The sequence below is a fragment of the Bos mutus genome, chromosome 11, assembly GCF_027580195.1.
Source record: "Bos mutus isolate GX-2022 chromosome 11, NWIPB_WYAK_1.1, whole genome shotgun sequence".
NCBI lineage: Eukaryota > Metazoa > Chordata > Mammalia > Artiodactyla > Bovidae > Bos > Bos mutus.
This window is the reverse complement of record NC_091627.1, coordinates 39,670,799-39,693,505: the sequence shown is the minus strand read 5'-3', so window position 1 is coordinate 39,693,505 and position 22,707 is coordinate 39,670,799. Positions and strand designations below refer to the sequence as shown.

The 22,707-nt window shown below is 43.1% G+C and overlaps 1 protein-coding gene across 2 annotated transcripts in view; it reads left to right on the top strand.

The window, feature by feature from the left end:
• Positions 1-4,256: 4,256 nt before the first annotated feature.
• Positions 4,257-22,707, top strand: part of ARHGAP25 (Rho GTPase activating protein 25) — a 92,472-nt gene continuing 74,021 nt past the window's right edge. Inside the window, exon 1 of one of the 2 annotated variants that reach the window (XM_005893581.2) lies at positions 4,257-4,675. In XM_005893581.2, the coding sequence (XP_005893643.1) occupies positions 4,615-4,675 (61 nt within the window). In that variant the 5' untranslated portion in view covers positions 4,257-4,614. Of the gene's footprint in view, positions 4,676-4,848; positions 4,964-22,707 lie in introns of those variants that run through there. The other variant, XM_070379348.1, reaches the window with a different exon arrangement.

Here is a 22,707-nt window from a genome sequence, read left to right as displayed (position 1 = left end):
GCCATCTTTCACTCTCACTCTCCCTTGGATGTCTATCTCAGCCTCCCCATCCTTATCCCAATAAAAAGCTCCCCAGTGGCTTCTACTTCCTCCAGTGTGAAGTCAAACCTCTTTCCGGGGATCCAGCCCTGATCCAGCCCTGGTCTCTCTCCCCAGATTCACCTTTCCTCTATCCCTCCTCTTTTATCCTTTTTAGGAGCAACCTGATGAGTTCTTTCTTGCTTCTGTGCCTCTTGCATGCTGTTTGTTTCATCTAGAAAACATTTTAAATCCTTTTGCTTCCCTAACTCATTCATGAAGCCTTAAAAGACACTTCCTCCAGGAAGCCTTTCCTAACTCCCTAAGGCTCAATTAGGCCCCTCCAAGGCCAACAAAGGTCCGTCTAGTCAAGGCTATGGTTTTTCCAGTGGTCATGTATGGATGTGAGAGTTGGACTGTGAAGAAAGCTGAGCACCGAAGAATTGATGCTTTTGAACTGTGGTGTTGGAGAAGACTCTTGAGAGCCCCGGGACTGCAAGGAGATCCAAACAAGTCCATTCTGAAGGATATCAGCCCTGGGATTTTTTTGCAAGGAATGATGCTAAAGCTGAAACTCCAGTACTTTGGCCACTTCATATGAAGAGATGACTCATTGGAAAAGACTCTGATGCTGGCAGGGATTGGGGGCAGGAAGAGAAGGGGACGACAGAGGATGAGATGGCTGGATGGCATCACTGACTCGATGGACGTGAGTCTAAGTGAACTCCGGGAGTTGGTAATGGACAGGGAGGCCTGGCGTGCTGCGATTCATGGGGTCGCAAAGAGTTGGACACGACTGAGTGACTGAACTGAACTGAACTGAAGGTAAAGTCTCATGCTTCCCGAACTTTCAATTCAACATGCCCCTTCTCATGTCATATTTAATTGCTTACTTAATTGTTCTCTCTCAACAGACTGTAAGTTGAATGTGAAACAAGAGCGGCTTGTTTAACATTCTGAACGTGAACATTCCGCCAATATCCAGGAAAAAATTAACTCCTGGGACTGCCCTGATGGTCCAGTGGTTAAGACTTCACCTTCCAGTGCGGGGGTGAGGATTTGATCCCTGGTCAGCAGCAGCAGCAGCAGCATGCCCAAAAAACCAAACATAAAACAGAAGCAATATTGTAGCAAATTCAATAAAGATTTTAAAAATGAACCACAACCTAGATGTCTATCGGCAGACGAATGGATACATAAACATAATGGAATATTACTCAGGTATAAAAAGGAATGCATCTCAACCAGTTCTAATGAGATGGATGAAACTGGAGCCTATTATTTAGAGTGAAATAAGTCAGAAAGAGAAAGACAAATACTGTATATTAATGCATATATAAATTAAGTTCTCAATAGCTGGTTAGCATTCAATAAGCAAATAGATGAATGAACGTTTGCTTTTCCTTTTGCTGTTGCAGATGCTGATTCAGTCTTCGGAACCAGACAAGACATCTAGCTCTTCATTTTCTGGAGCCCAGGAATCGGGAGCTGCACGGCAGTGGTGCTGCCCTCCACCCCTACCCTGGCAGCGGAGGGCCCCAGAGCAGGCTCTTGGAGGCAAGGCAGCTGTGCTGGGCCTTTCCGGGGTGCTTTTCTTCTGGCTGCCTTTCTAAGTATTCACAAGCAACTTCCCCATCAGTCACGAGTTTTTCCAAGACTTATAGGAACGTACCCTGAAGAGTAAGGGAAGTTCTCTGCATGTTTCTACATGCTACCTTTAAGATCTTTTCAGAGTCCTTGAGTTTAAGGTCTCAGGGCTGAAACTTTGGGTGATATCAAGTTCCCTGCTGAGATGCTGCTGGGCTGAGCTCAGGATGGCTATCTACCTGTGCCCTCTCCCCACGCCCTCTCCAAGTGAGGACAGAAAAAGAATAGTGTTGTTTGGGTTGGGCAGGCTGTCATGCAGAGTGGGGGCTGTGAAATGTGCAGTTGGCTGAGTCAAGTTCAGAGGAATCCAGCACCCCTGGGGTGGTTGGAAGGTAGGTGGCTGAATGAGCTGGGTTGGTGGGATGGATTGGAGTATTGATCAGTCTCTTTTAGTCTCTCCTCCCTTCTTCCCCCTCCTCCTCAGGGCTGTGAGTATTTCCTGTCTCACTGACTTTGGACTTGGTCACGTGATATGTGTTGGCCACTGGAATGTGAGCAGGTATGGTAAGAACAGAAGCTTTAAATGTGCTCCTGTGGTTCTTCCCTCTTACAGACTTTTCACTCACAAGAAGGATATGCCTCAGGTCACCTTTGCCCCTTCAGCCTGGTTCCCCAAACATACATTTTGGAACAGCTTTGTTTGAGATGGTTATTCATTATATGAGCAGAGATGTATATGACTGGGGGGTTCAGGGAACAATTTGGGCTGGAAATCTACATTGGAGGGATCAGCAGATGCATAGCATGCAAGCCTTGAGAGAAATGAGCTCACTGAGGTGTGGGTATAGATGGAAAAACAGTTCACTGAGTGCATCCTGGTTTCTTCCAATGTTTAGAATTCAGAGAGATGAGATGGAGTCAGCAAGGATATGGAGATGGGACAGAAAGATAGGCAAACAACCATGCCAGCAAGGAGTCGTGGGGGCCAAGTGGAGAGTGGGCCTGGAGCTGGAGAAAGTAATCAAATGTGTCCAAAGTGAAATGACAGGCGGAACTGACCAGTGGGTTCAGTGGCAGTGATGTTATCAATGTACTTGATAAGAATATATTTGGGGGAGTCATGGGATCAAAAGATATACAAAAGAGATTCAGAAGAGAATAATAAGACAGATATTTGCAAATACATACAATTCTTATGTAAACTTTGCTCAGAAATGAAGGAGAGAAATAGAGCCATAACCAAAGGGGGAAGAAGCATCAAGTGAGATTTTTTTAAAACTATAGGATGAAAAAGAATAAGTTTGAATGCTGGTAGGAATGATCCAAGAGAGAAGAAATTGATGATGCAGTAAAGATGCAAGAGTGGTCACACGATTCATCCTTTGTAGCCAGCAGAAGACTGAGTGTGTGAGCTTTCCTGCGTGGAGGTGGGACCTACAGTGGTGGGAGCTTACAGAAATTCTCCTCCATTGCATCAACTTTCTCAGCGAAACAGGAAGCCAGGTCACCAACAGAGTGAGCATGTGGGAGGCAAAGAAGAAAGCACGGCATAGTCTTCTAGGAGAGGGAGAAGGAATGAACCAAAGTTTGCAGCTAGTATGCTGGCCAGTAGCAACTCTTATGAGCCTTCTTACCTATTGCTGTATTAGCCCCATTACCCTGTGGTCTCATTAGTCTTATTACCTTCTATCTTTATTAAGCCTCATGACAGCCCTGTGAAGTAGGTCCTATTGTTTACCTCATTTACAGATAAGACTATTGAAGTACAGAGTAGTCAAGAAACTCGTCCAAATTCATACAGCTTGAAAGTGGTTGGGCCATGGTTCGAACACAAGCAGTCTGGCTCTGGGCCCAAGTACTTAATCATTAAGTTAGTCCAGCCCAGTTGAACATATGAAAGCCTGTCATGGAACCTAACTAAATGGAATAAGGATTGAAATACGTTTGTGGTGCACCTACTGTGTGTACTAGATACCTTCACAGCTCTGTGCAGTCATGGTTATTATCAACCCATTTTACTGCTGAGGATACTGAGGCCCGGAGAGATTCAGTTGCTTATTAAAAGCTATAGCACTAAAAAGTAGAAAAACTGAGTTTTGAACCCTTATCAGTCTGATTCCCAAACCCATAGCCTGTACACAAGGTCAAAGAACCATTGTAACACCTAAGTGGGTCTACTTAGCTAATGTTGACTTAAATACATCAGAATCCTCCTGACATCAGGTTGAGATCACTTGGAACCTTTACCCAGAGCAGGTGGAGAATTTACTATGTGGGCCTTATAGCAGGAAGAACTCAAAGAGGGTGCCTTCGAGGGAGTGCTGATTGTCTTACTGATCATTTTTGGAAGCGCAGTCTGTTCAGTGAGAAAGGAGGCTTAGAGGTATATGGCCAGAGTCTTCTAATTTTAATCAAACCTATAAAGTTTATAGCCCAACAGCAATTACTCTACTTATATAAGCATTTCTAAAACCTATTCTCTGAAAAAAGAGCTTCAGAGCTCAATGTATCATCTACACTGAACAGCCACCCACTTCCTCAAATGCAAGGAAGCAGACAGTTAAAAAAAAAAAAAAGCCAAGAGGCAGCCGTTGTTTATCACGACCTCGCCTCAGTGAGGCCTGAGATTCTTTCGAACAGGAGCTTTGCTTCCCATGACGCAGAGCGAAGTGTCAACTGGGATATTTCTGGTAATACTGAAAGCAAGAGAAGCCGGGTGTACACTTCACAAGGCACCAGCCCCACGAGGGACCGTGGGAGGGCTTGGGTGCCATCCCCCATGACAGATGGATGGACCTTTCATCTGAGAAAGGAGAAGATACTTGGGCAGATCAACCTCAAACCCAAGATTGCTTGTGAAGCAATCGTAAAGGGGAAACACACACACACACACACACACACACACACACACACACAAGCTCGAGAGGCAAGAAGACCAAAAAGCCAAGAAGGGCGCGAATTGTGGCAGATTTCCCGCTTCAGCAGCGACTCACCCAAACCACAAGCAAAATGTCCCTGAAGTTGCCAAGAAACTGGGATTTCAACTTGCGAGGGGAGGCTGGCAAAATAGGTATGGTCAACGTCTTTTTGCTGCTTTTGTGGTTCTTACACTTGAGTTCCCACCATTTGCATGTTGGTCTGCAGGGAGCATAGTCTGCTTAAAAATGGATCTCTGGGCAAAGCTGGGTGTGGGGTGAAATTTGCATTCAGATTGGTATATTGGCTCAAAGTCCCCAAGCACCAGGGGAAGGCTTCTTTTTTTTTTTGGTTTGTTTGGAGGTGGTGGGAATGGAGCTTCTTGGCATGTGGGATCTGGGGTACTTGGCGTGGACTAAGGCTACAGATCTCACAAAACATGGTGAGTTTTTCTCTGTTTATCTTGGAAGGATAATTTCCCTCCTGTTTGGACACATCCATGTATGAGTGGGTTTTGATGGAGTCTTGGAAGTGCTAGATCTGTTCTGTTTTGTGAGCCTACTGGGTCGCCAGACCTCTGTGAACTTGGGGCCAAAATGGTGTTGCTTATAGCAAAAAGTAAACAGTGTGGAACATACAGGCATTTGAAGGTAAAGACACTTTTAATTAAAAAGGACAGAATGGAAGGGAAATCTAGAGGAGTTGAAATAGATGCATTCGAGATAAATTAAATTAAAGGACTCTGGTATGCTTTCTGAGATACTCTGGCCTTTAATTCTGGCTTCTTCTCATTAACAATATGGTGATATATTGATTTTTTAAATAAATTGTTATTGAAATACAGTTGATTTATAATATTGTGTTAGTTTCAGGTGTACAGCAAAATGATTCAGCTGTGTATGTGTGTGTGTGTGTGTATTCTTTTTTTTACATCATCTTCCACTATAGGTTATGATAAGATATTGAGTATACATTTATGTCATTTTTTTAGATTCTACATGTAATCAATATCATATGATATTTGTCTTCCTTTGGCTTACTTTACTTAGTATGATTATCTCTAGGTCTACCATGTGATCCTTTGATTTTAATCTGTTCCATAATTGTTATCATCAGTTTCTTTATATGGGTTTGTTCTACGATTAAATTGATCACAGTAATTTACAATAGAGTAATTGGCTTGGAAATGATTCCCGTGTTTTACCCGTATACATGTATAGTGAGATAACTTCCTTGATACTAGACATAGACAAGTGTTAAGGTGTTTCTAATGACTTAGAAATGTTCAGTTTGGAACAGGTCTAACTTGGACTTCTAATGATGGTTAATGTGCTCTAAAACAAAGGGTGTGTTGCAAAAAGTCACGTATCTGAGTGTTAATGATTCCAGGTCTAAGAAAAGATTTGAAAAAAAATTGAGAGTAATCAGAGAAGCCATTTATCTTGGTAACCAGAGAGGATTAGTGGTCTCTAATCAAGCTGGGAACTATTGCAGGTTGGTTCAGAGAATAAGGAGAGATTTTAGATAATCAGAGATTTTTCTCCTAACTACTGTTGATAGCAAGGTACTTGGCTAATGCTCATTCTATTGTATGTCATAAAAATTTGCTTTTAGAAGTAAAACTTCTATAGTTCTGTTCCTTTGAAAGTGTCTTGCTTCTATTTATGTGGGGTCATTCTACCCTCTCCTCATCTGTGTTTCAGTCTTATTCTCCTTCTGTTTAAAAAATGGGAAATGAGACAATTAATGGTTAAATGATTAATTGATTAAATAATTAAGGTTGTTTTTTTTTTTTTCAGCATATAGGACATTACCACATTAGAGTACAGGCCTACATAATCTCAGACTTGGGATTAGGCTGGGTAGATTTCATGTGATATCAACCAATGTTTCTTAAACCATGGTCCCATAGTTAGCCTGTGTCAGAAGTCACCACAAGTGTTAGGTAAAAATACAGATTCCTGAGCATCATCCTGACTTGTAAAATCAGAATCTCTGAAGGGAGACCCAAGCATCTGCAATTTAATAAGCCCCCAGCCCTCCATCTCACCTCATCAAGAAGTCCTGCTGTAGGGGCTATGGTCTAAGTCAGTGGATTTGGGAAATTGCCATTCATCTTATATAGCATGGTGCTTGGTCCCAGTGGGCACACAGCAAATATTTGTCGACTGAATGAATGATTGAGTACAAGCAGATGATGTTGTTGGTACTATTTAATGAAAATATCAGGCTTCCCTGGTGGATCAGTGGTAAAGAATCCACCTGCCAAACAAGAGATAAGGGTTCAATCCCTGGGTCAGGAAGATCACCTGGAGCAGAAAATGGCAACCCACTCCAGTATCCTTGCCTGTGAAATCCCATGGACAGAGGAACCTGGTGGGTTATAGTCCATGGGGTTGCAAAAGAGTTGGACATGACTTAGCAACTAAACGACAGTAATAACGAAAAAAATTATAATCACAAAATGAAATGCAGAGGAGCCCTTGTCATTATCTATGCCATTTACAAGTTTGTCACCCCAAGGATGGGACTGCAGCCAGAATACTTTTTATGAATATCACGTTGGTGAGAATTCAAATCACAAACTGAGCCCTCCGAGGGAGGAGAGTCACTGACTCAGCCATGGGACCTCTGGTTCCCTCTCCAGCGTCCTGGGTCCAGGTGTGACTGTAGGAACTGACTTAAGAATAACCAATAAAGCTCATATCTATTAAGATATGAGCTGAGGGTCATGTCAGGGTGTCAACGACCTGTAGTTTCTCCAGCCTGGGCGAGTCAGGAGTAGATTAGTTTCTCAAGCTGGACACTACAAATTTTGGGGCTGGTTGATTGTTGTGATGGGGGTTATCCTCTGCATTGTAGCAATGGTCCTCAACCTTTTTGGCACCAGGGACTGGTTACACGGGAGACAGTTTTTCCATGGGCTGAGTGGGGGATGGCTTTGGGATGGCTCAAGTGCGTTACATTTATTATCCCCTTTATTTCTATTATTATTACATTGTGATAATGCAGTAGTGTGAGCAATGGGGAGTGGCTATAAACACAGATGAAGCTTCACTCACTTGCTCACCTCCTGCTTTGTGACTGGGTTCTTAACTGACTGGTTAAGCCTGGGGTTGGGGACAGGTATGCTGTCCAGTATGATGACCAGTACTGGTCCACGGCCTGGGGTTTGGGGACCCCTGCATTCTAGGATGTTAGTAGCATCCCCGGCCTCTATCCAGTAGATGGTGGTCGCACTCCCCTACCACCACTAGTGTGACAACCATACATATGGCCAGACATTACTAGATGTCCCGGGACGAGACAGCTCTCCTAGTTGAAAATCACTGAAGCAGATTATCATCAAGAAGGTGTGGTTATCAGGCCACTTGGATCTGGAATTCAACTACCACATCATGATTCATTGTCAAGGGCAACTTTCAGGAGGCTCTTAGTAAGTTATAACTTCAGGGGCTGGACAGTACCCTAGAAGGACACCAGGTTCAGCATTTGTTTAGGGAAATAGCAAGACACTGATGTGGCCCAGGAAAGGCCCAATATCTTTTTGCTGAGTGGCACTTCTAATTCCCCTAAATCTTATCTTGAGAGTGCTGAGCTGAGGCTTCAATGAAAGTGAAAATTTCCAAGGTGGGGAGCAACTCTGTACTTCCATCTCAGAGACTGAGGAGACCCCAGTGAATGGGAGGTGGATGAAAGACCACACCATGGGTCTGGATGTATGGGAGAACGTGACCCAGGCCACCCTGAATCTGATCTATTGGTCTTGGGAGGGAACAGGGGTTGGAGGTAAGGGAAATGCCGAGCCAACGTCTTGACTTGAAATGGAGCCAAGAGCACTCATTTCTTCCTTTGATCCTTTGTCATCTTCAGTTTTAGTCCAACACTTAAAATTGCGACAGCTCTCCATTGCTTTCTTGCAGTGTTTTGTCTTATTCTTTGCAAATATGTTCTATCACTTATTTGTCTTTCTAACAGAATTGTAAGCCCTGAAGGGTGGTTTTAGAATGCAGTGTCCTTTCTTGCACTCTGTCCAAGGGTCTGGCACATCCAATGGATGGAATGTAGGTGCTCTATTGAGAAGTCATTGACCATCGAGGGAAAGCCCCTTCTGCCCTGCGGCTGGAAAGTGCTTAGTTAGAAGATGACTGGGTGAATTTCAGGACTTCATTGTATCCATCCAGTTGCAGGCACATGTTACTTTTTTCTCAGGTACCCTAAGCCGAACTAGGGGAGAATGGGCCCTAGAGAGCATATGACTCTGAGATAACATTTTTAAAAAGAAGTGACTATGGAGGGGTACTGTTTTCAACTTTCTTTTGTGTGTGGACATATAGTTTTAAAAATTTTATTGGAATATAGTTGCTTTACAATGCTGTGTTAGCTTCTATTGTACACCAAAGTGAATGAGCTATACTTTAAAAACAAATGAATTTTTATTTATATTTTGACTGTGATAGTATGCGGGATCTCAGTTCCTTCACCTAGGGATCGAAACTGAAGCCCGTTCAGTGGAGAATCTTAACCACTGGACTGAAAGTCCACTCAACTTGTTTTTTCTTGCTGAAATTTAATGTTGAGAAAAACTTATTCAGAAACAAAAATTTATTGTTTTACTCTCCCAAGTAGTACAGTGAATAATGACAGTAGAGGAAGGTTTTTTCCCCACTTGATTAATCATTATTTTTCTGATATGGAATCTAGTTTTGTCCTTTAGAAAATTAGCATAAGGAGAATAAAAATATTTGTTACTTAAAGCCCTAGAACTAGATCAATTTCCAGTGTAAATTATTATTCTTGTTTAAAGAAGTTAGATTTGAAAGTATAGTTTTAGATAGATAGATGCATAGATAGATCAACAGAGACAGAGAGAACTGAATATATAAATAAGTCCAAGAATCCATAAAAATGCTTTAAAAAATGAACAAGCAACATGAATAGGCATTTTACAGAATAGGAATAATGGTTCCAATAAATAAATAGAAATATGGTTAATCACAGTAATTAGGAAATGTAAATTAAAAGTACAATAATATACCTAATCTCACCCACAAAAATGATTAAAATTAAAAAGTCTGACAATACCAAGTGTTGCTGGGGACGTGGAGTGATAGGAACTGTCAGACACTAATAACAACTTTGGAAAACAATTTGACATTCAGTTTAGTGAAACTTGGAGAAGGCAATGGCAGCCCACTCTAGTATTCTTGCCTGGAAAATCCCATGGATGGAGGAGCCTGGTAGGCTGCAGTCCATGGGGTCGCTAAGAGTCGGATATGACTGAGTGACTTCACTTTCACTTTTCACTTTCACGCATTGGAGAAGGAAATGGCAACCCACTCCAGTGTTCTTGCCTGGAGAATCCCAGGGATGGGGGAGCTTGGTGGGCTGCCGTCTGTGGGGTCGCACAGAGACAGACACGACTGAAGTGACTTAGCAGTAGCAGTTAGTGAAACTGATGATATACAAACTCTATGAAGTAGTCATTTCCTTCTGGAGAGTGCCCCCTGGAGAAAATATTGTGTGTATGAACACAAAGAGATATATAGCAGTTCCACAGTGGTATTTCTTGAAACAACAAGGGACAGGAAACAAGCAAAGTGCCCATCAATAAAAGAAAAGAAAAAGAAATTTTAGTATCTTTATAAAATGAAAATACATTTATAATAAATTTATGAAATGTAATACTATCCAAGAGCAAAAAACTAATTGTGATGTATTTCAATGAGACTGAATGGCAAAAACTTAATATTAGACAGAAAAGGGAAGTCACAAAATCAGAATGGGATTCATTTATAAGAAACTTAAAAACTATGTACGTCTACGTATGTATATGGCAAAACTACAAGGGAAACAGAGAAACCAATTAACATAAAGTTCTGGGTGGTTGTTACTTCTGGAGGGAAAAGAACAAGAAATACATCTGGAAACTCCAAAGGTACCTAGATGGCTCACTGGTAAAGATCCTGCCTGCCAATGCAGGAGATGTGAGTTCAATCCCTGGATCAGAAGAATCCCTGGAGTAGGAAACGGCAACCCATTCCACTATTCCTGCCTGTAATCCCATGGACAGAGGAGCCTGGTGTGGAGTCAGACATGACTTAGCGACTCAACAACAACAAAGGTACCTAACTAATCTTAATTGGTAGGCACATAAGAGGGTATTTTATTAATGTGTATAAAATGAACAAAGAAAGAAAGGTGTAAATAAACCCTCGAAAATCTGGAAGGAGGTATACAATTTGTTTATACACTTGACCCTTGAACAAGGTGGGGGTTAGGGGCACAGGGCCCTCCCTCCCCATTCCGTGCAGTCGGAAACCTGGGTACTGTTATCTCTGCCTCCAGAACAAAGGAATTGATAAATGACTCACCCAAGGAGGTAGGATATTGAAATAGGAAAAGAATCTCCAATTGGACATAAACTTTTTGCTACACTTAGTTTATTTAAAGACCTGTAAAGTGAAAACACAGAAACTATATTTACCAAAAAAAATAATCACCTATAATTGGACATGCCAAGTTCAAACCCATGTTGTTCAAGGGTCAACCATAGTAGCTAATTATGGGTGAAGGATTTATGGGTGAGGTATACCCACACATATATGTACTATTACATCATAGGTATTTGCCAGACTTTGTATAGTGAACAAATATTATTAATAACTATATCATTAAGAATGTGTGGGTGCTCAGTTGTATCTGACTCTTTGCAACCCCATGGAATGTGGGCCTTCAGGCCCCTCTGTCCATGGGATTTCTCAGTCAAGAATACTAAAATCCTCCAGGGGATCTTCTCCACCCAGGGATCGAACCCATGCCTCCTGGTGCTCCGGTGTTAGCAGGCGGATTCTTAACCACTGAACCACACAAAACAAATTTCAGTGCTTGGCCAGGCAGGTTGACATGAGGTTTGGCAGGCGGCACATGCTCTTTGGTGATTTAGAGCCAGTTGCAAAGCCCTCCTTCAGCTACAGAGGTTGCAACCAGCCAGGACTTATACATGACCATCTGCAGACTTTCTGGGCCTCTAGCCTTGGGATACAGGGGGTTTTTTTGAGCTACATGGTCCTTCTGTGACCAGGCCAGCCTGGTTGAACTCCCCAGATTGGAACAACCAAGATCATGTAGCCTGTGGTGACTGGTCTATGTTTGTGGCATTCGACTCAGGTGAAGGCTTTCTTTATAATTCACTGCCAAACTTCCAAAGTGCTCATCCAGACTAGCCTGGGGTCTGGCCCAAATGTATGGGGCTATATGCTGTAGCTGCCTTTGCACACCCTGAGCAGCTCCTGGTCCCTGAGGCATAAGGGGCCCCCCCCCCCACACGCCGAGTCCAAAGGAGGAGTGTTGATTCCTCAGCCCATGACACAAGGGTACTACTCCTCTCGGGACCCACCCCTGTCTCTGTTCCTTGTTCCAGTAAAAATGTCTCTCCCTATGTAGTCACTGACTTACCTTTAGATACAAATTAAATACATGCCTCTTGCTGCCGAGGTCGAGAGCCTCCTGACCACTTGGGGAACGAGGACTGACGTCATCCTAAACAGCAGCAGAGCGAAGACCAACTTGAGTAATGATGGGAAGTCAAAATCTTGTTTTCTGCTCACTTATGGATAAAGTCCTCCTGGCAGACACTAGGCAAAGCTGACTTAGATTCTGACTTAGCTTCTGCACTTTTGTTAGATTGGAGCCAAGTGCCCTTGGATTGGCAGAGGTGAGCTCAGTTGCTCTTGGTACATGAACTTCCAAAAATGTGTCTAGGGTGAGCCTAGACATACACCTAGGCATGGCATACACAGACATAAGTACCTTCCAGGCATGGTCAAGCTGTCGTCTCTGGCTCTCTGTTTATAAAGCATTGGCAGAGAGCGTCCTATGGGAGAACTAGGGAAACTCTGCCCTTTCCCTTCACAGCTGGAGCGTGGTCCTTTGAGAAAAGGACACTCATTATACGGCAGTTAGAAAGATCCTGTGACTGATTAAAAAGACTAAGTTGGTGATAATGGTCCCACCACACACAAGACAGCTTGAAAGAAAAAAAAAATAGTAACCTCTCATGAGGCAGCTCTGTTGTTGATTAACTGGATATGAGAAGGGAGTATATAAGCAGCTTTTATGAAGCCCCAGCTGTGGCCACAGCAACTGACACCAAAGGACACTCATAGAGATTCAAGGAAATACCGCAGGGAGAACCAGCGTGGGGCACAGGCCAGTGGGAGGGATTCTAGCTAGAGCGTGGTATGTAAATTTTGTATAATCCCCAGACAGGAACTGAGATGCAGAAGTTACAAACAGAGAAGATAATTTACATTTCTTGATACTTTACTCATCACCATTTTTCTCCTTGAAAACTTGATTTTTCCTTTGAAAATGTTCTAAAAAATCAAAATCACTTTGCAAACAAATGATACCCATAGGTCTGGCAAACAAATATAAAGGCAGTCAGTCCTGCTCTCTGCTTTTTCAAGGCTTACAGGCTAGTGGGGCACAGACAAGCAATCACAGGACATCAAGACAAGTCCTGTGATGAGAACAGTCATGGGAGCCATAGGAGGGCGCCTAGGAATCTGCATTCTGGCCCCGCCACCTCTCTCCCCATCACTGCCATCCCTTTTCTTTAATATATAGATGCATGTGTTCTTCAGTGAGTCCCAGGCTTGCCATCCTTCTCACACTGATTTTCCTGTACATGGTCTTTGTTCTTTCAGAGAAGAAAAAAGTTCGATAATTTTGTGTAGCTCCTCCCTGTGGAGGGATTACACCTGCCCACTTGTCTCTTGTAGCACCTGCTTCCCCAAGCAGACACAGACAGACACACTCTAGACCCCAGTCACATCTTCTGCAGTTCCTGCCCTTTCTCATCTGTGTGGAAGCCAGTCTCCTTAGGGCCCCCTTAACCACCACCCAATTCCTGCTCACGTTTTAGCCTTCCCTTGACCTCATTGGACAGACTGACATGCTTCCTCCTTTCTGTAAAGACAGTTGTGAAACTGACTGTTTGTCTTTTTTGTCTTGGCTGCCAGGAAGCTCAGAACTAAATCGAAACTCTATCATGTTTTAGTCATAGCATAAACATCTTGTCCCCTGGGAGTCAGTCCTGAGCCTGCAAATCACTGGAAGGAGAATATAGCAATCCTTTCCCAGCCCATTTAAACAGAGACACTCACAGCTCTAGAAACTGTAGACTTCCTTTGTGGTGAACTCAGTGAAGCCTCCTGAACATTCAAGATATGATTCAAACCTACTAATTGATCACTTGGTTTTAAACAAAGCATTTCTCCTTAATCAGTAATGTGCAACACCGGTGCCCTAGGCCCTCCCTGGAGAGAATTAACTTGAATTGTCTGTAGAAAGTGGCATTGACTGAGGTGTGTCTAAGGGATGAATTGCCCATTGGTTTTTCTTGATAGGAGTGTAGGAGAACAAGAGGGTGTGTGTGGAACTGAAGACAGTGCATGAGCTTGGGATGCCTTTTCTGACTTGCAGAAACATTCACTTCATTATTAAACAGAATTAATAATATATATGTTGAGAGGAAGACATTTCATGCATATAACACAGTAGATGTTTAGCAAACACCTGTTTCCTTTCTTTATAGATAATCTCATTTCTAACCTCAGATCAAATGAGAAGCTGTACTAGGGCTGCCTTCCCTTGGCATCCTCAGTGAGACGAGCTCACTGAGCTGGGCTTTACTGTCACATCATCAGTTTTGAATACCACCACAGGTAATGAGTTCTTGAAACCTGCTCCTGATTATTTTGTAACAAGGAGAACAAGAAATGAACAAGGCAGGTGACTCTTAGATGTAATTCTAGGTGAGAAAATTCGCTGAGAATTCAGTGCCTGTGCTTTGTCTCCTTTGAGGGATTGACATTCTTCCTCCTTTCTGTTAAGACAGTTGTGAAACTTACTGTATTTCTCTTCTTATCTTGGCTGCCAGGAAGCTCAGAGTTAAATTGAAGCTCCATCACAACTTTCACCCATGCAGCTAGCACGCATATTTTCCTTTGTCTTTGGTATGAATTTATGTGTTCATTGCAAATGAGTTTTCTATTTGAATATGAAAAACCCATGAAGTCTTTTCTTTTAAGGAGAGAGTATAAGTATATGCAATCTATCAATATATACCTCCTCAGGTATCCTGGGAGTAGATTTCCTACTTATTAGTGGCAACTGGATATTGTAATTTTTCTAAAACCAGTGTTCAGAGAATATTGGTGCTGAGAATCAATTCTTTTAGTTCACAAATGAAAGCACATTTCTATGGTCACTCATATTTTTTCACTACTTATATCAAATCACGGTGTGTTCAGTACACTAAGACCAAACATTTTAATTTCATTCATTCATGCAACATTTATTTGCTCACCTTTACATTATAGACCCTTTTAAGGAGCATCCTCAATATCACGCCTAGTGATAGCTGGTTCACTTCCTCCCTGTGCTACTCAGTTCATTTCAGTCACTCAGTTGTGTCTGACTCTTTGCGACCCCATGAACCGCAGTACGCCAGGTCTCCCTGTCCATCACCAACTCCCAGAGTCCACCCAAGCCCATGTCTGTTGTGTCGGTGATGCCATCCAACCATCTCATCCTCTGTCATCCCCTTCTCCTCCTGTCCTCAATCTTTCCCAGCATCAGGGTCTTTTCAAATGAGTCAGCTCTTTGCATCAGGTGGCCAAAGTATTGGAGTTTCAGCTTCAACATCAGTCCCTACAATGAACACCCAGGACTGATCTCCTTTAGGATGGACTGGTTGGATCTCCTTGCAGTCCAAGGGACTCTCAAGAGTCTTCTCCAACACCACACTTCAAAAGCATCAATTCTTCAGTGCTCAGCTTTCTTTATAGTCCAACTCTCATGTCCATACACGACCACTGGAAAAACCATAGCCTTGACAAGATGGACCTTTGTTGACAAAGTAATGTCTCTGGTTTTTAATATGCTGTCTAGATTGGTCATAACTTTCTCTCCAAAGAGCAAGCGTCTTTTAATTTCATGGCTGCAATCACCATCTGCAGTGATTTTGGAGCCCCCAAAAATAAAGTCAGCCACTGTTTCCACTGTTTCCCCATCTATTTGCCATTAAGTGATGGGACCGGATGCCATGATCTTAATTTTCTGAATGTTGAACTTTAAGCCAACTTTATCACTCTCCTCTTTCACTTTCATCACGAGGCTCTTTAGTTCTTCACTTTCTGCCATAAGGGTGGTGTCATCTGCGTATCTGAGGTTATTGATCTTTCTCCCAGCAATCTTGATTCCAGCTTGTGCTTCTTCCAGTCCAAAATTTCTCATGATGTACTCTGCATACAAGTTAAATAAGCAGGATGACAATATATAGCCTTGACGTACTCCTTTTCCTATTTGGAACCAGTCTGTTGTTCCATGTCCAGTTCTAACTGTTGCTTCCTGACCTGCACATAGGTTTCTCAAGAGGCAGGTCAGGTGGTCTGGTATTCCCATCTCTTTCAGAATTTTCCACAGTTTATTGTGATCCACACAGTCAAAGGCTTTGGCATAGTCAATAAAGCAGAAATAGATGTTTTTCTGGAACTCTCTTGCTTTTTCCATGATCCAGCGGATGTTGGCAATTTGATCTCTGGCTTTTCTAAAACCAGCTCGACCATCTGAAAGTTCACGGTTCACGTATTGCTGAAGCCTGGCTTGGAGAATTTTGAGCATTTCTTTACTAGTGTGTGAGATGAGTGCAATTGTGCAGTAGTTTGAGCATTCTTTGGCATTACCTTTCTTTGGGATTGGAATGAACACTGACCTTTTCCAGTCTTGTGGCCACTGCTGAGTTCTCCAAATTTGCTGGCATATAGAGTGCAGCACTTTCACAGCATCATCTTTCAGGATTTGAAATAGCTCAACTGGAATTCCATAACCTCCACTAGCTTTGTTCATAGTGATCCACCCCCAAAATGTGTACACACAGATCTTGTTTCCAGATGGGGCTGGTGACACTCTACTGCTGGAACTCTGGCCTATGACTTCTGAACCATCTGTATGTTTCCTTGTTGGTTTGGGGGTTTCAAAGTGAAAGAGGAAGTGGTACAGTATTATGTTTCTGTTGCTTATATAAAATATTTTTTAATATTTACAAGTAATTTTATAAAGTTTACCAAAGAAATTTATAACAAAGTCTGAACTAGCTACAGTGGCATGAGCCAACTATGTATAGTATGGTAGTTAGAAAGTTACCTTGGAGTCAGACTGCCTAAATTTGAATACCACAGTCACTCGTTGCTGGTCGTGTGACTTTGGTTCTCACTTTCTTTATCTGTAAGATGGGCATAATCACAGTGCTAACCCATATGGCTATTGCAATGATTAAAGGAGATGATCTTGGTAAAAATCCTTTAGCATAACAGCAGACATTGACATGTGTTTCATAGATATCACTTATCATTATCACCATCAAGGGCATTACTACAATCTAGGTTTTCTACTACAACTCCTTTTAGCCAAGCCATTGGTGAAGGCCACAGCCAGCAATGCTAGTGTCCACTTTGGTTTGTCTTGGTCCATTTTAGTTCCTCTCTATTTTCTTTAGACAAATGGTCTTTGCAATATCTGCTGACCCACTTTCCTGCCCAGTGTTGGTCACCTGGCATGTCTTATTTCTGACTCCCTTACCTCCAGTCTTTCAATCTGCTATCCTTCTTTAAGACATACAAATTTCATCCATTATGTTTATATAACTTTGTCATTTTTCCTTTTTCTTTCTTCTTGCTTTTCTCTCCCTCTCTTTGTTTATTGACATTTCTTTCCCAAGTTGGTAAAGAACCTGGGTTGTGATTTTCCTATAAGGATAAGGAGGAGCTTCTGGTAAGTTTCCTGTAGGATGCCTGCTGTCGAAAGTTCAGTCTCCATGCTATTGTGATGGGGGCCATTCCTCATGCTTCTCTTAACTCTGGGTGGGAAAACAGTGAGTGACTCTGGGTGGTACACCACTGGGAAGACCTCCTACTGTTTGAGAAGCTGTCTCCTCCAGGGCTGCAGGCATCTCCCACATCACAAGTCTCTGGCCTCTGATGTGAGCTTGCATCTTGTTTGTTTGGGCTTCACTTGGGTCAATGTTTAATGTCTGTGATCACTTACATGTGAGTTACAGTAGCAGCAGACTAGATTTTCCAGTTCTGTAAGAATCCTGCATGTAGCCATCCATTCATTTCCACATCATTATTTTTAGATACAAGTGAAGAAAGAGCAGGACCTTCTAAATGAGATCTCTGTTTTTCTTGGCCTCAGTTCTGCTGTTGCAACTGAAGGGCTCTTGTGAGTGTCTTCTCCTCTCCCTGTCCTTCTGCATTTTGCTCTGGGCATTTGGTCATTTAGATACTGGAAACCCATTTTGCTGGTAGATGAGGAATCTCACCGGGCATGCAACCCAGAGTTATTAGAATCACAGGTACAGAGCATAGTTGTCACTCACAGTCCACTCTTAGCCAGGGCTCTTTGTGCTCCGTCCTGAGACCAGCTTGGGCAGCCCTCTTCTCTGTGTGAGCCATCCTTTCTCCCACTCAGCTAGCGTGACCAGCTGTCCTGACTAGCCTGGAACTCAAGGGGTTCTTGAAATATGAGACACTCAGTACAGAAACCAGAAAAGTCACCCTAGTCCCATGCTCTAAGTTTGAGATGTTTTGACAGAAAATTGCCATCTCTCTATTCATTGAGCTGGATTTCCAATGAGGTTGTACAGTTTAGGGTAAAAATAAATAGGAAGAAACACCTTTAAACCTTGACTTTTTCTTTTTTTGGTACTTATGATCAAAAGTCCTTTCAGATTCTTCCTTCAGGTTACCTGAATCTGCCATGCTAACTTTCTCTGTTTTCATGAAATTTTAAAATTCTTGCTCATACTTTCTCTTGAAGAATTAAGAGCCACACCTGTCAGTCATGGCAAGGAACGTCTTCCCAGAATGACACAAAAATCCCCCCTTTGTGGAATCTATATCTGGCCCCTGGGTTTGCCATTATACTTTCTGGGTTTTCTTTCAATTCTACCCCTTCCTCCCCACCACTATGGCCACCACCCATGTGCCTCTGGAAGCCTTCCTGAAATTGCCCAAGTATCCCCCCGCTTGTGTGAAATTGTTCCATTTTGCTTCTCTTTTGACGAACACATTTATCAGACACCTACAATGTGCTGGGCACTGTGCTAGGCTGGGGGTGTAAGAAGATAAGAAACACTGATCTTCACTTGAAGTAGCTCAGGCTCATTGGAGAGACAGGAAAGCAGGGCTCTCCCATTAGAATCAGAAAGTCATAAGTGACGTAAGTGCGATTGTAACATTTAAAAAGCTGACGCAGGGTTTGTTCTGTAACTAAAGTTTCCTAGCCCCAACTGAACCACAGCCCCTAAGTATCTACAAGGGGCGAGTTTTCACTTGTCAATTATAATACGCGCGCGCCCCGCCTTCTTCCCGCAAAAGCCTCCACCTCCAGGTGGCTATTCTGACTAAGTGCCAGTAGAGGGCGCCCACAGACAACATAGCTACATTAACAAACGGGTTGTTTTCCCTGGTTTCTCTCCAGAAAGCCCTGGATTTAACCAGGCTGTGATCATCATAAAGTTGTCCCCATATCTCATTCCTCTGTGGCCTGAAACACCCAGCATTATAACAAAAGTCACCTTTGTAACTTTAGAGATACAAAGTGAGTTCCAGATAATACCTATTTCTTGAAAGGGACTGCTCATAGTCCTAAATAAACCATGTCATTCTTCATCACTGTACCCTCTCTGAAGTCTCACTCGCAGGCTTCCCACATGGAAAAGTGATGTGACCACCACATCTTACCTGCCCAGGCTACGCACTCCAGCAATTCCTCCCATTCCATTGGTTCTACCACTTTTCCACCATCAATCATCCATTATATTCTCTTTAACATACACAGATAATTATGGGATTGCAGAGCTGTTAAACAAACACCCTCGACTCCTCTGCCCTTCCATCTTGCCTTGATAATCACCTGGTAAAACCCTTCACTATGTTTAAACTCAACAACTGACTTTCTTGGTGCCTCGGGCATCTAATCAATGGTAGGGAAAATCAGGCCATTGAGCTGCCTGGATTTACTTAAAATTTGTGATCGATCATGTTAGGTGGATGTTCAGCCAAGCCAGAGAAGCCTACTATGCTTACCTAATAAATCTCCTTTCCTTTTTGCTGGAACATTTTTTTCTTTTCTGAATGCTTTAACACCTACTTCCACAGTCACACTCACTTTTACATTTCTTAGAGAAAAGTGTGTGCAACTGATTGAGAACCGCCTTGTTTTCCTACCACCAAGTGCTTCTGTCTACCCACATCTACCCCCATCTTCCCCTCAAGAACTTCCCTTTAGATCTGGACATGGGACCCCCATTTGGAAACTTGGATCTTATAGGGTCCTGCTCAGGTCTGGCTCTGTGTTCCTCCTCATAAGACAAGGCATCTTCCCACCTGTAGCCTGGGCCCTGCATGCCATCTAGAGCACTTGGGAATGTGAAATTCCTACAAGGATGGCCAGAGCTGTCTTCCTGGGTCCCCCCAGTGGCTGTTCTGCAGATGGTTGTTGGCGAGGAGGCCCAGAATAGAGCTTGGATGTCTGGGCTGGTGTGTCCACATGCATGTATGTGAAGCCCCTCACTCTGCTAAATGGAGCTGGGATTGGGAGGAGAAGGGGTGTGGGCTATATGATGAGGGGCCTCTATCTGTATTCTTGCCATACTTTCTCCAAGGTTGGTGGTGGAAACCTGGCCACTTGTCATCTACAGTCAGCCAAGGTAATCACTGGGGACCCCACTCCACTAAGAATGTCCTTGTCAGCCTCACTGATTGTTGGCATCTGGGCCAAGGGTGCATGGCTGTCCTGGTCTCATTCTACTACCCTGCAGCGTTTCACCGAGTTAGCCATTTCCGCCTTGAAATAATCTCCAGGCTGGCTAGATGCCACACTCGGGGCCTTCCTTACTGCATTAGCCACTCTTTCTGAGTCTTCTTTAATGGAGTCTCCTTCTCTACCAGACATTTTGCTTTGAGATGTTCAAGGCAGAACTGACTCCATCATTTTTAGGGCCTGGTGCTGAGTGAAAATGTGGCGCCCCTCATTCCAAGTTATGAAGAATTTCAAGATGGTGAGCTTGAAGAGCACTGCAAGTAGAGCACTGATGCAGGTGCTGAGATGTGGGGCCCAGCGCGACCTCACAGGCTATGTGTCTGTGAGGCCAACCAGGCTCAGGACTCAGTTCCCTGGTCTTCTATTTATCCAGCCTCACTTATTGGGCACTCTCATCCCTCCCCATGGCTTTAAATTCCATCTACCCTTTTCTGTGTTCACCCTAGTCTTTCTGCTGGGCTCCAGACTGCTCACCCCGTCTTGGGCTTCGCTCTCCCAGTATGTCCAACACAGACTCCAGAATTCTCTCTCTTCCCACTCCTCCCTACCCTGTTTACTAGATCTCAGTAAAAGACTCCACTTTTCACCAGGTTTCTCAAGCTTCCACCTACAGTCATCTTCCACTCAGCTTTTTCTCTCTCACCCTGCATCTAACCCATCAGAAAAAAATTTTTTGATTCATTATCGATTTGAGTTCCCCATCTGATTTTTTTGGTTATTTCTGATACTGTAAACACCATCATTTCTGGCCAAGTCTTCTGCATTTGTTTGCTAATTAGTCTTCCTGTCTCCCATCTTGTCCTATATAATTTACACTCTGCACTGTGGCCAGTCTCAATAGTGTTTTTTTTTCCTTTTTCCCCCTTCAATTATTTGCTTTAATATAATGAAGTTGTTATTCAGATGATTTTTACAACACCAGTCCTGATTTCTCAGAACATTGAATAACCGCCCCCTCAATAGAATTTAAAAGCAGAAATCAACTTGTGGAATGCTTTCTCCAGTATATTTAGAATGAGATTCAAACCAATGAGACCTGCCTATGGAATCTGACCCCAACCATTTTCCCCAACCCACCTGCTGCTTCTCTGCTTCTCTCACATTGCCCTTCAGCCACACTCACCTTCTAGTTCCTTAAACACTTGGAGTTCAAGGTCACCTAGAGGTCTGTCTTACCACTGTCTCTCTGACATGCCCTTCCCCAGCTCTTACCATGACCTTTCATCCATTTGGCTTCAGTTCAAATATCCTCTCTTTGAAGATGTGTTTCCTGCCCACAGCATCTAGTATAATAACATCCCCTTACTCCAGTCTCTCCTTATCTCATTACTTTATTCTATTTTCTTTATAGCACTTTAGTACCAGAAATGATATTTATTTGATTTCATTTTATGATCTCCAATTCCTACTAGACTATAAGCGCCTTGAAGGAAGGGCTTTGTCTATTTCCCTCACTTTTAGGGCATTGCTGCCAAGAACAGAGCCTGGAATCTAAACAGGTGATCTTGGAGATTTTTGTGGTATATCTGGGGACTCTCCTGTGGCCTGCTAACTTTTCTCCACCCCAGTGAAATTCATGAGTAAAAATAAGATCAATGCATGTTTTTTTCTGCTGCCCTTACTAGTGTGGAGCAATGATTTGATTCAGAGAGACGATTCTGAATTTCTTTAAGAGAAGGAAGTAGAACTTTTGGTTTCTGAAGCTATTTTGGAAGAACATGCAGGTGACTGAGCGTCAGCTGTTCTCAAGAGAGGTCAGGACCAAGTCACAGGGTTTAAGCTGCTGAATAGGGTGGCAAACTGGACTGGCTTTGGTAAGCCCACAACCCTCCCAAATTTGTATGAACAATTATATGTGCAGATTCTCAAAGGAGTCTATACAAAGGCTAAAACCACTGTTTTATGTTTCCAAGCACCAAAAAAAAAAAAAAAAAAAAAACCCTCACTTAGGAACCTGGTGATAATTAAACACAATGTAGTGAGCACGTGGGTCCGTCCTCTGTCTTGTCCAAGGGTATTTTCTGGGTGTCATGTGTAGAGAGTGAAAGGAGAGAAGACTCAGTGGTGGGAAAATGCCACATGGCTCCCTAGTTCACGGCCTTTCCTGGCCCCACAGTGTTCCTGGCCTGGGGCAATTTGAGGGTGACAACTAACTGGGAAGTTCCTAGAACTGCTTCTTGTTGCTGACCTGCAGGTCCAGGCATCCTGGACCACATCCCGGTCGTGGATGTGTAAGCTGAAGTCGACTGTGGCCACCAGAGGGCAGCACACTCAGCGGCAGCTGGGGCGGAT